A 16,624-nucleotide genomic window follows, 5' to 3' on the forward strand; every position below is an offset into this window, starting at 1 on the left:
TGATCTTCGCCTCCAGCTTCAGTGCACTGTGGGGGCTTTTCTCTGTTTCCTATAAAAATACTATGCAAAGTCACAGCTCACCCACATCACAGACAAACAAAAAAGAAAAGGACAGCAGGGAAGGCCACGATAGAGCCATAACAAAGAATATCGCCAGACTAACTATAGCACCAACATAAACCAGCATAAGCCGCTTTGGCGAAAACGTGGCCAACTGATGAGAAAACCCGAAAAGGGAAGGCCCAAACAGTGACGCTTGTGATTCACCACTCTGAGATTTGCCACTGAGGTTGGCCACTGAGGTTGGCCACTCAGTTTCATTTTCGGTAATATGTCTAGATTCGTCTACCCAGAGTTGGAAAAAAGGTGGTTCTGTTTAACAACCTTTTTTTTTTTTTTTGCATTGCCCTAATACAAAACCAGCCAAACATGAGGCTGTTGTTCCATTTAAACGGCAATTTCAATCAATCAACACACATTTATGAAAATTCTATTGTACAGTACATTATTTATGGAGCTCTGAGGCTTGCCAATATTTTTTCTTTACGATTTCAAGGTCCAAGAAAAAAAAACATTAAAAGAAAACATGAAAAGATGAAAATGGCATCAATACTCTCTTCAAGAGTTAGGCATGGCGTCGCATGCATGCCGAACATACTTTTCTGGTAGCTGGCCTCTTGTCTTCAGCATTGCTGTTGCTGCTGCTGCTGGTGCTGCTCTCCGAGAGGGAGGTGATGAGGTCCCGCAAGTCGGCCACGCTGGTCGCCACAGTTTCGAAATCGGGTGGTGGTTTCTCCTCCTTCACATCATCTGCTTCAACCTTTGATGTTGGGGTTGCCTCCGTGGACGCTGGTTCTGCCTCCGTGGGTGATGGCCCCACCTCCGTGGACCCCACCTCCGTGGACTCTGCCTTGACCTCTGCAGGCTCGGTCTCCGCAGGCTTCGTCTCTGCATCTGTCTCAGCCGTCTTCTCCTCTTCCTCCTCGCACTCTTCCTTCACTGCCGCTGCCGAAGATTTTGTCTGCAATGAAGAGCATAGTTATTGGAAATTCAATCCTGGCAATAAACACTAAGCTGCACCTAAAATGGATGTATAACATGACATTCAAAAACCAAATCAACTTAAGAACGTTTGCCCCATGTAAAGTGCACACGCATGCTCCATAGGATGGTTGTTTGCTTCCCGCCCATTTCATCACAATCCTTGTCGCCGCCTAGATGGGACTACGTCAGAGCCTTGGTTTCATGGTTGCAGTATTTCTACGCAAGGGGACAGCAATTTCAAGGCAGACCAAAATGCCTCTGTTTTTGCATTTACTTACAATATAAAACTGACAGGTGCAGACTGGTTACGTAAAAAAGCAGAAGCGCTCACCTTTCTGTGTCTGGAGGATCTCCTGGAACTACTCCGCTGTTGCCGGCCTTTCTTCTTGGACTGCAAACAGAGAGGCCACGGATCAGACACTCTGCGCAGGTAGTGGGCTCGTGAGGGCTCACTTTGCAGCAGAAAGTTCGTTGGGGAAGGGTAGGAAGCCCTTATACTGTGAGACACAAGACACATATGCCAAGGTTTTTAAATAACAAGACACTCCGGGACTACTGTGGTGATCATCTTGGGCTCGGTAGTTCAAGAAGCTTCTTGAAGTTGCTTTGTATTTCTCTGTGCTTCCTGTCACAATTAAGACGGCTTAACTTGCGTAACAATGGCCCCGGCCACAGTGCATCCGGAAGCCAAAAAAGAAAGAAAAAAGGACAAAAAGAAACCTGCGCTGATAGCTGCACTGCGTATCTTGCACCCTTAAAGGTACGCCGCACAGCTTTCTCGCTTTCCCTGGCTCATTTAGAGTGCTGCTCCACAGTTCATTCGACTTGTAGCCAAATTGAGCAGGGGGAGCATCAGGTCGCAATAAGTGCGACGGCTCTCTCACAGACTCCTCACAAGACATTCCAGGGTGTCTACCAAGTTGACGTTTCTAAATTCCCTGAGTTTTCCAGGTTTTTCCTGAGTGCCTTTGCAAAATTCCCTGAGTGACACAGCAGTTCGTTTTATGTGAAGACAGGCTGATACCGTGTCACCCCTATGGCGTCACTCTCTAGTAAGCATGTTAAAATATAAAAAAGCGACTTAATCCAGTTTGAATAATAAGCAGCAGTGTTTATTTTATTCAAAAAGAAAAGAGAAGGGAGGGGTTAGTAAAATGCACAGTGAAAAAAATATCTTCGAAAAAGGTAAAACACATAGTCAAAAATTCCCAAATACGAATAAAAAGGAGATGCATACAGAAGCAAATATTTTCGAAGATGCGCTACTTCTATAAACTGATAGCAAGCTCACTGGTGTCAGCCCCAAACTTTGTCACAAGTGAGATTCTTTTTCAACAGCTGGTAATCACAACTGTCCTGACATACTCTCAGCCTGCGCACAACGCCTCAGAGTTGCATTTCACTGCTTTAAAGAGTTTATTTTGATTTGTATTAGGGACATCTGCATCTTGGCATCAGCCAACACTGTTTTTTGAGCTCAAGCTCCTTCAAAGAAGCAGTGGCAGGCTTCCTTTCGTGTTCATTCCTCAATGCGTAGGTCCTTTTTGTTCGCGTTCTCCTTCCACCGTGCGTTCGCCCCACGGACCATTTGAAGCATCCTCTTTGTCAGTTGTACAGCCATCGCCCAATTTTTCGGACTCCCTAGGGGCTGCGAAAACGTCCAAAAAATCAGGCAGTCGGTAAAAATGAGTGCATGTCTTTTACTGCCCTTAAGGGCTAAACTCGCCGCAGGCACATCCGAAAAAGCTCTGAAGGCCTGCCAGTACACTTATTAGGCATATCGGTGCTCGTACTGTGACAGTAGATGGCGGGTGCACGCGTGTATAATGAAAGAATACATACTGTGTTCCGTGACAATTGCCCCTTCCTACGCTTGTTATGCTTCACCGCAATACTTCTGCGTCTGCTTCACGGCGTAACATTGCTGTATTGAGGCGAAGCTGACTTTCTGAAACCGGTATTGTGCAACGCGTCGTGTTTTCCGAGCTTCGAAGCCAATCGCAAAGATTACAAAGGCGGAGTCGGTGCCATAGCTGACAGCGGCGAATTCTTTCAATGAAAATAACACAGCACTAAACGGCAAGATGTTTAACAGCGAACGTCGAAGCAGCTAGGTCTAGCGTTGCTTCGGTGGTGGCTACGGCTGTCAGCGGATCTACATGCGACAGTGCCGGTTCGAGGCGGCGACGTAATCAAAATGGAGGCGGTGGTGGCTTTGGTTAATGCCGTTTTGGACCTGCGGTCTCGGCAAAAATTTCGGAAAATCGGACGGTGAAAGGTTCTTGCATCCGAAATTTCAGGAGTTCTTATACATAGGCTCTATGGGGTACGTGGTGGTGCCGCGAAGCCGATCGAATTATCGGGCATCCGAAAAGTCGGTCGTTGACTGTACACTGGCAACTCCTCAACCCGACGACACGGCGTCAAAGACGATTCGTTATGATTCCTCTCTGTTACTCGAGACAGCCTTTAAAAAAGTAAATTATGTGGTTTTACATGCCAAAACCACTTTCTGATTATGAGGCAGACCGTAGTGGAGGACTCCGGAAATTTCGACCACCTGGGGTTCTTTGATGTGCACTTAAATCTAAGTACACGGGTGTTTTCGCATTTCACCCCCATCGAAATGCGGCCACCGTGGCCGGGATTCGATCCCGCGACCTCGTGCTCAGCAGCCCAACACCATAGCCACTAAGCAACCGTGGCGGGCTCGAGCCAACATTACCGCGGCCTTCGTTCCCTTTCAATAATATTACAACTAATTTTCCCTGACAGAAGCACAAATTCCCTGAGTTTTCCCTGAGTATTTCCAGACTATTAAAGATCCCTGATAATTCCCGGTTTTCCCGGTTGGTAGACACCCTGCATTCTGGGTGTTGAGAAACTGTTTTTGCAAGCCAAAAGTTTGCTCTACATGGGGTCATTACATGTGGGCTCGCAAGTGTATAAGTGAAACAAAGAGCAGTGCAGACAGGTTCCAGACACAATGAACGCCCAGCCATGTACCTTATGCGAGGTTTTCGGTGTTGGTGGCGGCGGAGGGCTGGGCTCCCTTTCCGGCGTCGGAGGCGGCTGAAGTAGCTGCATGCGATACAACCTGGGCTCCGCCAGGCACGGGAAATGCAGGTAGCGGCGTCCGACACGGTCCTCACCCAGGCACGCCTCGCGCAGGCTGTCAGCTTCCTGCTCCGCCATCCACTCTTGGACGCGCCGATGCTGGCCCTGCACCACCACACCAGTTCACTCATCATCTGGGATGCATGGAACACGCTCGTGTCACAATTTCATGCCGAATTGTCGGATGCAAATCCAACGATGCACTGTTCGACTACCAGAAAGATGGCTGGTGGTAGAGTCTCTGGCACTATGTATTGTTGAACTGTGCATTGCGCTAAATGTTTGATTGCCTGGCTCGGAAAGATTAGGTTGCCCTTGCCCAGAAAGCTTCACATCCTGTAGCGCCAAAGGAACTAGGTAATTAATGCTATACTGCTTGAGTGACTGACTGATTCAATCATTCATTCATTATTTCGTTGAGTTCAATGTCCCAAAGCCACACTGGGGCTATGGGATGTGTCATAGTGGAGTGCTCCGAATCACTTTTGACCACCTGGGTTCCTTAATGTGAACCTAAATCCAAGTACACAAGCCTTTTTGCCTTCCATCTCCACTGGCACACTCCTAAGGGTACAAAAGCAAAATTCAGAGCTGTATCATCATCTCAAGCCATTAGTGACCTGGGCAACTTTGCATCCTATCAAACACAATGACAGTAGCCTTCCTTTCAATTGTGCATGCTTCATGCGACATCTGCTCCTGAACAGCTAACTGATCTTATACTTACTACTGCAGAGGATATGACACTCCTACATTGCAACTATAAAATCTTGACTTTTTCTATGACTTTGGGGGCACAGCTGTTCCGGGTTGCTTTTATCAAAAGCTGACAATAGCTGCACACAGTTATTCGTGAGGATTATTTTTCTCGTTCCTTTCGTAAGGGTTAGGGCAAGCTAGACCGACAAAGGTGTTTGAAGCGTAACAAAAGAGAGCGTCGTGCTAGTCAGGGCGATGACAATTTTTCGTTGTCATGATCCTTCCTCCACTTTGCAGCAGGCTTCAGCAGAACTCATTTGCATTAGTTAGTGTCCCTGCACTTTGAGGTGTCAATTAACCTTTTCTGTACCGTACAAAATGACGAAATGTTTACCAAATTTCCCAGGATACTTCTGAAACATGGTTTCATGACTTCCATACACGTCATCGGCCAAATTGGTACAGGTTCCAGCGACGAATCAGTGGTGGCAAAAGGGTTCATTCGGCCTTGCTCCGTGAACTGCTAGCCTTGTGGTTAGCTCTGATGGCAGAGCGACCATTACAGAAAGGCGTTGGTCCCGGATTCGATACCCAGACCAGAATGAACTTTTCTTCAACTACGAAGCTTAAACCCGCATGGGGTTTCCTTTGTAGTGCTTTGCTACTTTCAGGTAGGTTACCATTTCTCTCTTGCATTTTAGAAGGACTGTTTCGGGGGTGAAGGTTGCATGCTGGAGTGGGTTATATGTGGGCAAAATGAAAAAACAGTGAGAAGAGATAAGCTGTCGCCAAGCATTTTGCTGGCAGCAAGTAAACAGATTCGTGGTATGGAAAGGCAGGTGTGCAAAACACGGACACAAAAAGAATGAGAAGGACAACAGAAACATTGATTCACTGTTGCTGTTGCAAGTGTGCTTAGAAATTTATGAGCAGTAAAGTTCCATTCGAACACTGAAATGAAGAAGTGTGCCCCTTATGGTTGAAGCATGGCACATCAACAATAGTGGTAGCACGTAGATAAGCGAGCTCTCGATTATCTAGCATAATGAGGATTTGTCATGCCTAAACCACTATCTAGTGCGAGTTCCCGCACATGTCTACAACTGACGAGCTGGCACTGCCTTCTCTTGAGCATGCACTCATAAGTTTTGCATCTTCCTTCTTTCACACCACTGTGTGACCTTTCATTTGAGTGTATATGCATAGCCTCTAGTATACAGTCAATATTCGATTTTCGACTCCTTAGGGGCCGCGCAAGTGGCCGAAAAATCAGGCAGTCCGAAAAAATGAATGCGTGCCTTTTACTTCCCACAAAAGCTCAAATAGCCATGGGCACATATGAAACAGCTCCGAAGGCCTGCAAGTGCACTTATTAGGCGTATCGCTGCTTGTACTGTGACATGAGATGGCGGGTGCACGCGTGTGTAATTAAAGGATGCATACTGTGTTCTGCGACACTGGCCCGCCCCTTTCCACTCTCGGTATGCTCCACCGCACTACACTGCGCATGCTTGCACACGTAACACCGCCGTGTTGAGGCGAAGCTGACTTTCGGGAAATGGCATTATGCCATGCCCGATTCTTGCCATACTTTCAGCACTTTGAAGCCATCGGAGAGGAGAACAAAGACGGAGTCGGCACCATTGTTATCATCCGGGAATGAAAAACACAGCACGGACTATCAAAAAGCTTGCTAGTGAACATTGAAGCAACTAGGCTTAGCGTTGCCAAGTTGGCTATGGCTGGCTAGCGGATCAGCGTGCGAGATAAAACAGCGGCTAGGATGCCTTCAATTGTTGTCATTTTGGACCAGCAGTCATGGCAAAAAGTTAAGAAAATCTGAAGGTGAAAGATTTCAGGGGTCGAAATTTCTGATGCCCTTATATGTTGGCTCCACGGGGTATGTTACAGTGCTGCAAAGGCATCCGAATTATCGGCCACTGGAAAAATAGGTTGTTGACTGTATTTACAATGCCGATCACTCACTCTGCAATGCATGGGAGTGAGTGGTGCGCTGCAGTGGCTCCATGTTCCCAGTCATATCGTAATACCCGATGTTGCTAGAGCATGGACAACTTTTGCCAGGCGCTACTGCTGCTCCATGCCCACCCCTTTGCTTCCACATGACACACAGTGAAAAAAAAGTTGAGGTAATGTTAAATATGACCCATAAACAGTGACCAACTACTTGCACAGTGGAGCCTACCAAGCGACTCTGCTTGGAAGGCTCACTGGGCTGGCACTGAACAAATACAGAAAGCTGAAATCCGTGTTTGGCACGCTGGCCTTCGCATACCATGAACTGCTACCGATTTGCTAATTTCTGTCATTCCAACCGTTATGGGTTAAGAAATATGTTTATTAGAAAATGGCCAGCCGAGGAGGCTGGCCGAATTGAGCTGTCAGCATTGTGCTCTGTGCTACTTCATATAGGCAGGCCAACCGCACGCACCTCGCTGGTTCTGCAGAAGCTGCGCCACCTATGATCACCACACTAAGTAAACAGATTTTCTGCCCCACTTCATGCCCCGCAATACAGCAATGGGAGCAGGTAAAACGTAGAAGCTCACCAGCTTGTGGTCGCAGAGGGCCTTGAGCAGCCACACCCTCTGCAGCAGGCCCAGCTCGTGGAAGTCCTTGCTCTCCATGGGGTCCGTCTCGCCTACACAATGACACAGCCCTTTCATTAACCCACGCCTGGGACGAAGAAACAATGACAGCCAGGTAAAATCACGCGGTTCCATTTCGACAGCGTGAGATGACTACACAGAGGACAGTCAGATATCAAGCAACTTCTCAGTGAACAAGGAAATAAATAACCTCAACTCACCCATGACGGAGAAAAACTGCTCCTCCAGACCATGAGCCTCGAAAACCTGCAAGCACAGTGGCCACTGATCAGTTGCTAGTCATGAGGAAAGAGTAGTGGCACAATGCAAACTTGCATAGTTTTAACTGATGATGAAACACAACGATGACCATCATATCAATAGCTGTTCTCCCATCAATACAGCTCATCACACCTCTCAACACACTGGCCACATAAAAGCTGTTAACCCTCCCCATGCCGCTTTGTACCACAGCCAACGACTGGAACGATCTGCTCACAGGCGACATCTTTCATTTAAACCCTGTTCACTTCAAAGCCCCCACTACCCAAGTCACTTTTTGATGTCACTTCTGACTTCACCTAACCATTACGTAAAACCCTTCCTGTACAGTCCTTGCCGTATGGCAAGTAAATAAGTAAACTACTCCAGGGTGAGATAAAGGTTTCTCTCTCCCAGAGATTTACAATTACTCTCACACTGCATGTACCAAACCTAACGTATGCCTGGAAAATTTTTTATTTCATCAGCTCGTTTGATTATCTACCATCCTCAGTAGCACCCACTGTGTAACTCAATGAGACTGCCGTTTATCTGTTTTGTGCATTTCTGCACGTCCCCACACGCCCTTCATACCAACAGGTAATTCAACCAAAATCTAAGGTATGATAATAGCCATGCATTCAATGGGAAAAAAAAAGCATGTGGTAACTCGAACACTAAGACACGGGACTTGAGGGCAGATTCAAGCAAGGTTCTGCCACACAATGGAGAAATATGGACTGGGATAACGCACCAATTATATCACAAATATTTCCCTTTTTCCTCTTCGGCAGTGGTGCGAGTGGCAACTCAAATCAAGTTTATTCATTACAAAAAAGGAAACGGTTACATGCACATTATCGCAAGCATTGGCCTGTCATTTGGTGGTGTACAATAAGAAAGGAATATAGAGTCGAGGAAAAGAATCCTTACATTATGCTACCAGCCCAAGGCCAGCGTTCCCAAACTTCTCCTATGGAAGAGTGTTTCGCCACTGGCTGGCATTTGGGTGCCCTACACTCATGAAGCGATTGGTTCACGTCAGATGTAATAACTTGAGCACGGTTAACGACTGCACAATGTTTACAGGGGGCACCACAGCATAATGTAAAGTTGTAGCAACATGTGCTGGCCAGCAGGAAAACAACAAACCCAATTGCAACGGCGACAGCAAACAGTGGAAACAGTAAATTGATCTCTGAACGCAAATTTGAAGGCACTGTTGAATTTGAAGGCACTGTTTGAAGGCACGGCACTGTTGAATGCGCTGGTGTACATAGTCTCATGTTTTCCTTGCATGCCTAATGCACCAGAGCACATGCTCTTATTGGATTTCTGCATATCAGCTGGGACCATACAACCATGGCACAAACTTGCACCAATGAGCATACGAGTTGATAAGAGAAAACTAACTCGTATTAGCTCACACAAGCTTGTAGTACCTTTGTCAATCCTGGCACAAGAGTGAATTGGCAGCTCCGGTTGTCTTTGGCTTTTGGTGCTTTTTATGTTGTCAGCATTCTCTTAATCATTCAAATCATGAGCTGTTCAAAACCTGCCTCATAAATAAATGCCCACTTGACAATCGGCAAGAATTCACTACATTTACAAGACCTCTCCAGCGGTACCGCTGATGTTGACCATTCCAAAATTCACGTAACAGGTTTCTAGGTGGCTGCCTCTGTCATGATGAAGTCTCCTATTTGACTGCAATGCCAATCATTCATTACCAAATGCAGCTGGGTTGGTGTGATCACATAATATCATCACATATTACTAGGTCCTCACACGCCTTTGCTACTCATCATCAGCCCCTCTTCTGTCAGCTACATTGAGATTTTGTTTCGGTTTACATTTATCACTTTCTTTAGGTGTGCTTTATGATTCATCCAGTGCTTCCTCAGTATTTCGGTTCATGTCAGATGTCATAACTTGAGCACGGTTAAGGACTGCACAATGTTTACAGGGGGCACCACAGCATAATGTAAAGTTGTAGCAACATGTGCTGGCCAGCAGGAAAACAACAAAGCTTGGAAGGAAACTGTTTAGTAATGGGCAAACTTATGCCCTCTAAACCAAGGTACAAATTGGCAGCGGTAATAGCAAAAGAACACGGTCGCCAGTCAGTGAACTGAATGACGTGGATGTCATGCTGTCTCCTACTCAAAAAGGCATCACCATACATTCTAGATCTGTTCTGAAGTGTAAACACTCATAAGACAAGCCTATGTTTCAACATGTGGCTACGAACGACCTGCTAGTGCGAGTGCATCTTACGTGACAACATAAATCTGAGAACTCGTATTGCTCTTAAGTTAACGTGCATAATGTACGTAGCAAAATTCTGAAAGTAGGAAAGAATCCATCATGCAGGATTAAGCAGAAAGCTTTTCCGGACGGCTGCAAGCCCTGATTTTAACCCTTGTTGCCTTACCACACTGTTCGGCACTGTACGTACTGGCCAGGATGTTTCCTTTCTTCGTCAATGCTAATTTAAAACATTCACTGCTCCTACCAGCGAGCATCCCCTCAATGTATTAATTTATCGTGCATGAGCACAGTATGGGCTTTATCAAAAACAAAAGCCCACTAGTCTAAGGCACTCACTTTGATAAAGTTACGCTGACTTCCCAGATAAGTGCGGTACCAGTTCTGGAGCCGACTCCTAAGCCGCTCGTTCCACACTCGGTACGGCATGGGGTGCTGTAACAGGGTCCTGCAAAAACCAGCAGCAACATCTCAGCTTCAGCACTGAACAACCTGTTGGTTAGAACTTTAAAGAAACAACAGGTCAGTTCGCACAAAAATGTACGAGACACTGACTCAGGCAGCAGGAAGGTTACAGCACAACACCCAAACCTCCATCGAAACAGGTGGACTTTTCATAACATTGCACACCTGCGCATTATTTTGCCACTTGCAAGTTGTGGGTACGAAACCAGCATATCCAGAGTAGCCATGCGTCATTATGATGTGATGATTACACATGCGCTGGCAGGAAGTTTGTGTAGAGAGGGCACTTTTACCGCTACCGCTGCCTTTTGTGCCTCGCCGTTACGCTGCAGTGAGGCATCCCGTTCCCTGTTTCCTCTTTCTTGTAACCGGGGAAACACCTCCTCCACCGCTCGGGGAGGAGCGTCAATTCCCTGATGCAACTTCCTCTTTTGGCTGAAGAGAGCGTGACTGACTGCGTCTCAACTGAGCCGGTGAGACCACTGCCCGCCGTCTCCTTTGCAGCGCCCTGACCTTCGTGAGCGACTCATGGCACCAGAGCTGAAAGCCCACAGCCACACGAGGTGAGCTGAACTGTTATCAGTCTCTCGTGGCGTACTTCTCCTATTTTGCAGTTTTCCCCCAAGTTGTGTGGAACGCTGTGCCACCGTGGCTCCCGTTTTACCAGTTGTTGGCGTATAACTGAGGTGAACTATAAATGCCTTCAGTTAAAGACTTGTCCCTGTCCCCACTGGCCCAAACCTGCCGTAATCGCAACTCACCACGAACCATGGGTTAGGAGTCATGCTTCTGACTGCTAGGACTGCTGCAGAAGTGCTAGCAAGCGAATGCCACTCCAATGGCCCAATGTGATCCAAAAAGGAGTCAAGCCCCCACACACAGATTTGAGCAGTACCCCTATAGAGTCTGCAAGCAACATAATTTTCTTTAAGTGGGAACAGTGTGACAAAGGGCACTCCTTTGCCTTCAGTAAGGAAGGCATGGTGCAATGAGGTTCAAATCAAATTGTGGAGTTTAAGCAACAGAGGAGCTGCAAGAGACTACAGCTTGCGACTATAGATCGACTTAGACCACCTGGAGTTTTTTTTAATGTACCTCCAAATCCACACAATTCACAAGCATTTTTGAATCCCACCTCCGATCGGAATACTGCCAGGAATCGAATCCACAACCTCCGCACTCAGCAGCATAATGCCACAACCACCAAGCCACCTCAGCGGGTCACACGAGTTTCGAGGCACAAAAAGATAGCAAACAGGATCGGCGCATCTAGCAGGGCAAGCACAGCTGTTCACCACACAAATGCACTCTATTAATAATATATGCAAACTATATATGGCAACCGCATGCATTGGGTGCCGCAAAATTGGAGCACTGACTTGGGCCTCTGCTGTGGTGCGACCAGCAGGCAGGTCATGAGCAGCGCCAGTAAGGAACTTTTCTGGGGCATCAACAGCGAATGCTCAACCTCGGCAATCGACACGTCGGGCAGCTGCAGGGGCTCCTGGGACAGCCGCAGGAATTGGCACAGCTGTGGCACCTGCACGCGTGTTGTCATGTAAAGAATGATTATTTGTGGCAACAGACATCACCTTCCAATCTTAAAAAATCAAGCCTCAATGTAACAAAGAAGCATGTAGCTAAAAATTCTGTGCACTCTATCAAATATTCATTAAAAAGAAATAAAGCGCACCAAGATTTGGGTTATATTCACAAGCATCTCGCAGCTCCACATCACAGACAGCAAACAAGTGTCATGCTGCAGGCTTCTGCAGGCTGTAGGCTACCATGAGGTGATGACAGATAGCTATGGCATGACAATCCGATGGCAAGGGCCATTAATGCAACGATGGCTACAGTGTTATGGAAATGCCAGCGCAAGAATGATGCAACAACGCAGTGACCACACGGCGCACAGCAAAAGTGAGAAAGTGTGGAATGGGGAGGGGCAGGGAGGGTGAGCACAGTATGACACATTGACAGCTGTTCAGTACAAAATCAGCATAAACAAATATGCGTTTAAGCCCATGCAACAGAACCAACATACAGCAGGCCAACATGCAATGAAAGAAAGCATAGCCAACGAAATCCTAAAATTTACTTTGATGCATGCAATTGTTTGTTGCGTCAGCATTTATCGCAATCGGAAGCGCCACGCCATTGACCGCGCATCTTCTCACCTCCCAGCAGTGGGACAGTTCGGCCAGTCCCGAGCCGAAGGTGGTGCTCTCCCAGTCGACGATGGCTTGCTGAGCCACCTCCTTCTCGACGCGGCGTTCCTCGCGCTGCTTCAGACGCTCCTCGCGCGCCTGCGCTGCCTTCTCTGCCTTCACCAGCTGCAGCAGTGCCGAACTCTCGCCACCCGTGGGCAGCTGACTCGTCAGCCGAGCACGGCGGCCCGCTGCAAGGCAACGCAACATTTAAGAAATGAATTTTAGGGGTTTCCGTGCCAAAGCCACGATCTGATTACCCCGCATTCCATAGCGGGGGACTCTGGATTGACCACCTGGGATTCCTTAATGCACGCCTAAACCTAAGCACAGGAGCGTTTTTGCACTCCACCCCCATCAAAATGTGAACGGCATTGAACCCGCGACCTTGAGTTCAGCAATGAGACAGCATCGCCACTAAGCTATCATGGTGGGTTGCAAAACAACACAAGCTGGAATCGCATCCAATACCAACACCCATTCTTGGTCGCCCAGGCGTGGTGTAACATTGCACTGCGAGGCAAGACTGATGACAGGACGTGATGAACTGAGACACAAGGCAGAAAAATGAGTGCACACTTCCTTAACCCTTTCCTTGCGAAGCTTATTTTCTGAAAACATTAACTTTTTGCTTAGTTTTGCTTTCTGCTCACTTTTTGCTTATTTAGCTATATTAGTTAGCCTATCATCATATCTATGCGTACAATAAGTACTTTCAATTTCGCAGTGCTGATTTTCAAAAAACGAATCTGCGGATGTCTTTTCTGCACCAATTAGAAACATTTGGCATTAACAGCAGCACAACTGGAAGTGAATCTCCACATAACAGAATTTAACAAGATACACGAGACCCCCAAAAAAAGCAGGTGATCTGTACAGATTCTTTATTGGCTTACAACCAGAAACTATAGATGAAGGCCAACCACACCAGTATAATGTATGCCATACTGGAGGGACTAAGCTGGTCTGCAGAAAAAAAAAAATATAAAATGGCATTGCAATGGCAGAGTAGGCAACGAATTAGTGGACTCATTGGCAAAAGAAGGCCCATAATAATGCGGGATTTCACCTTATTTTATAATCATCAACAGATGCACAATGCATCCTTGAAATGTTGTGTATGCCCACTCAGGTCACAGAAAGTACCAAGCAATCGACCCCTTTTTCAAGTGAACTCCATTCTTAAGCACACATTGGATCCACAGTTTTCAAGGAGTGCTAAAACTAACGCACTGACTGTGCCTTGGTACTGCGATAAAACATTTACAGTACTAAGCCGAACGTGCGTGATCCCAAGCTTGCTCCTGTAACTGCGACAATAACGTTTGCCACCTGCTCCTTGAATGTCCCAGGCACACTTGCTGTAGCTGCTGCACAGGCAGCAGCTACAGCAAGAATTTTATGCAATTGATCCGCATCGACCACTTTCAAATTGTCAAACTGCCAAATCACTGCCAGTGCGCCGAAACTCATTGTAGCCAGTTAATGAATAGTTCATTACAATACTCATTAGCACAAATAACAAAAAAGAGAGAAATCTTTGCCTCGGTATAGCTAGCTATGCATATGACCTTGCTTTTGGGTTCATTCAATGATACTGTACTTACAGGTGAATTATAGTATGAATGACCCAATTATTAAAGATTTCTTTTGGCGTGCCAAAAATTTTACTTTATCAATGTTGATACGGCAAGGGGTAACTATACTCTGTGCAGAACCTTGCCCACTTACGGAACCATTAGGTCACGCTTATTCTGACGATAAATGTGCAACTGTGTCAGCCACGAAAAACCAGCCTGCACTATATCTCTTGGAATCGACGAGCCTCCTCCAAAAGTTTGCACCTTCAATTGTTCGGCTTGTCAGGGAAAGGAGGAAAAGCACGCACATGACTTCAACGAAATCAAATTTTTTTTCTTTTCTTTTCTTGCCCAGCTCTCTAATATTTGAATAACCTCGTGGGATCGTCGACCGGCACGATGATCGGCGCTGTGTCGCGAAGCGTGCCTGCGATAGCAGCGAGTGTAGGCGCGTTCACGCAGAGCGTCCTAGTGTCGTCTGCTAGGTTATTCCAGTGAACCTGGCCTAGCCCTTGGTGCTTGTCAGCACGTCTGTCATTTGCCAACCACTCATTGTAACCACTCTGCATGCAGAAGCACATGCACACGTTTATGCTCGCATTAGAAGCAGAGAAGCAGTAGGGGCTGCGTGGAGCTTCACGAGATGGCCCAGCACACGATGCTCGGACAAGACTCCACGTGCAGGCACGTGCAGTCGCTACTTCCAGAACCATGTTCTACAACACCGCACTGAGTGTCGTGCCGGTTGACGCTCCCATGAGATTGCTGACCTCTCGAAGAGCTGTACACATTAGCAACCTTTCTCTTAAGCAACCGTCCTACCATTCCTTGATTTTGCTGCAGGAACTCTTGCTGGCTTTTTAGCAGAGCGGCTACAATCGTGGAAAATACACAATGCCTGTCAATAAACTTAAATTGTGTGGTTTGACACCACAAAGCTGCACAACATGCAAGGAAGGACCCCGTAGAGGAAATCTCTAGATTAATTTTTTACCCCTTGGAGTTGTCCTAATGTCCACCCAAAGCCCGGTACAGGAAAATTTTTGCATTCAACCCCCATCAAAATGCAGCCAACGCAGCTGGCAATCAAACCTGCAAGTGTGTGCTGACCAGCAGAATGCCATAACCACCGAGTCATAGCACAAGGTTAATGCCTGCCATTCACTATCAATGAGAATGTTAAACAATTTGGAAAAGCCATTTCTCAGTAATGATGTAATCTATGTACAACAGTATCAAATACACAGTACAAAGAATTCACAAGCACTAATCTGTTTGCTACAACCAACCCACATAAATAAACATTCGACTTATGCATGTCATTCAAAAGCACCCCAAGTTGGGGGAGTTGTTGCACATTCGTGGTTGGCAAAGATGCAAGCACTGCGAAACAAATATTCGCAGAACAGAAAACACTTGCTGAAAGTCTCGTACGGCCGTTTGTTGTCACACTGCAGAAAATGCGGATGTACCCCCCTACTCTGTAATGCTGCCCTCTCCCCCTTTTCCTTTCATTATCGTAAGGAGACCAGAGAAGTCATGGAAGCATGTCATGTTGCCACTCACCATGGCATTTATATCAGCCAGGCATAGCTGCACTCGGGCACAAAGAAATCCAGTTTATAAAGGCAGGTTGGATGATTTTCCTTGTTTATTTAATTTTTGAACTCTCAGTTTCTGTGTAGGTTGTGCAGGGACACAGTCTACTAAATACTGCCGCCCCGCCCCCTTTTTTTTGTATATTTATTACATGTTGCTTCAATATGCTTCATTTGAAAGTGCAGTACTTGCCCTGCTTGTTTTGTTGCCCCTCTGTCTGCATTTTTTTCGTGCTGCTTGTATCTTTACCACAAGGCATGCCATTCACAACCGTGCATTTGCAGTCTGTGTCCAAGAATTTGTTTTCTGAACTAAAAACAATATCTATAAAACACTTCTTAGGCCCTTAATGTTGGTGTCCTAACTAAAGTGCAACCACCAAAACAGCTTGGTTTAAGAATAATGCCTGACGTTAACTGGCTACCACAGATTAACATCACTTCCTTCACATTACGAAAACTATTCTTTCTTAAAAGGTACCTGTGACTGGCACCTGCAACACTGGTGAGATGAGTCCTTCGCTAAGCTATGGTATCCTTGTGCCAAGGCCAACGTGGCCAAATTGGAAAATACTGACAGAAAGGCCTATTCAGTTGCATAAAAGACTGTTAACCTAGCAAATTCCCTGACACATTCAGAATTTTCAACATTGGCACTTCAAGCAAAAGAGGCTGGGCTGAAATTCCAACATCAGGTACTGTGCAACTGAGTAAAAAATAGATGTTTCAGCACATGTTCCTCCTTCACCTTGCATAGCACAGCATCAACACAA

The 16,624-nt window shown here is 46.5% G+C and overlaps 1 protein-coding gene across 1 annotated transcript in view; it reads right to left on the bottom strand.

Annotated features, from left to right (window-relative positions):
• The window catches only part of LOC142560771 (uncharacterized), a 33,516-nt gene that overhangs the window by 7,889 nt on the left and 9,003 nt on the right, over nt 1–16,624 (bottom strand). Inside the window, exons 3-10 of the mRNA XM_075673100.1 lie at nt 12,644–12,864; nt 11,843–12,003; nt 10,338–10,446; nt 7,691–7,736; nt 7,431–7,522; nt 4,051–4,266; nt 1,376–1,435; nt 659–1,021 (exon numbers count right to left, since the gene is read on the bottom strand). Of these exons, the coding sequence (XP_075529215.1) occupies nt 659–1,021; nt 1,376–1,435; nt 4,051–4,266; nt 7,431–7,522; nt 7,691–7,736; nt 10,338–10,446; nt 11,843–12,003; nt 12,644–12,864 (1,268 nt within the window). The remainder of the gene's footprint in view (nt 1–658; nt 1,022–1,375; nt 1,436–4,050; nt 4,267–7,430; nt 7,523–7,690; nt 7,737–10,337; nt 10,447–11,842; nt 12,004–12,643; nt 12,865–16,624) is intronic.

The sequence above is a fragment of the Dermacentor variabilis genome, chromosome 10, assembly GCF_050947875.1.
Source record: "Dermacentor variabilis isolate Ectoservices chromosome 10, ASM5094787v1, whole genome shotgun sequence".
Taxonomy (NCBI): Eukaryota; Metazoa; Arthropoda; class Arachnida; order Ixodida; family Ixodidae; genus Dermacentor; species Dermacentor variabilis.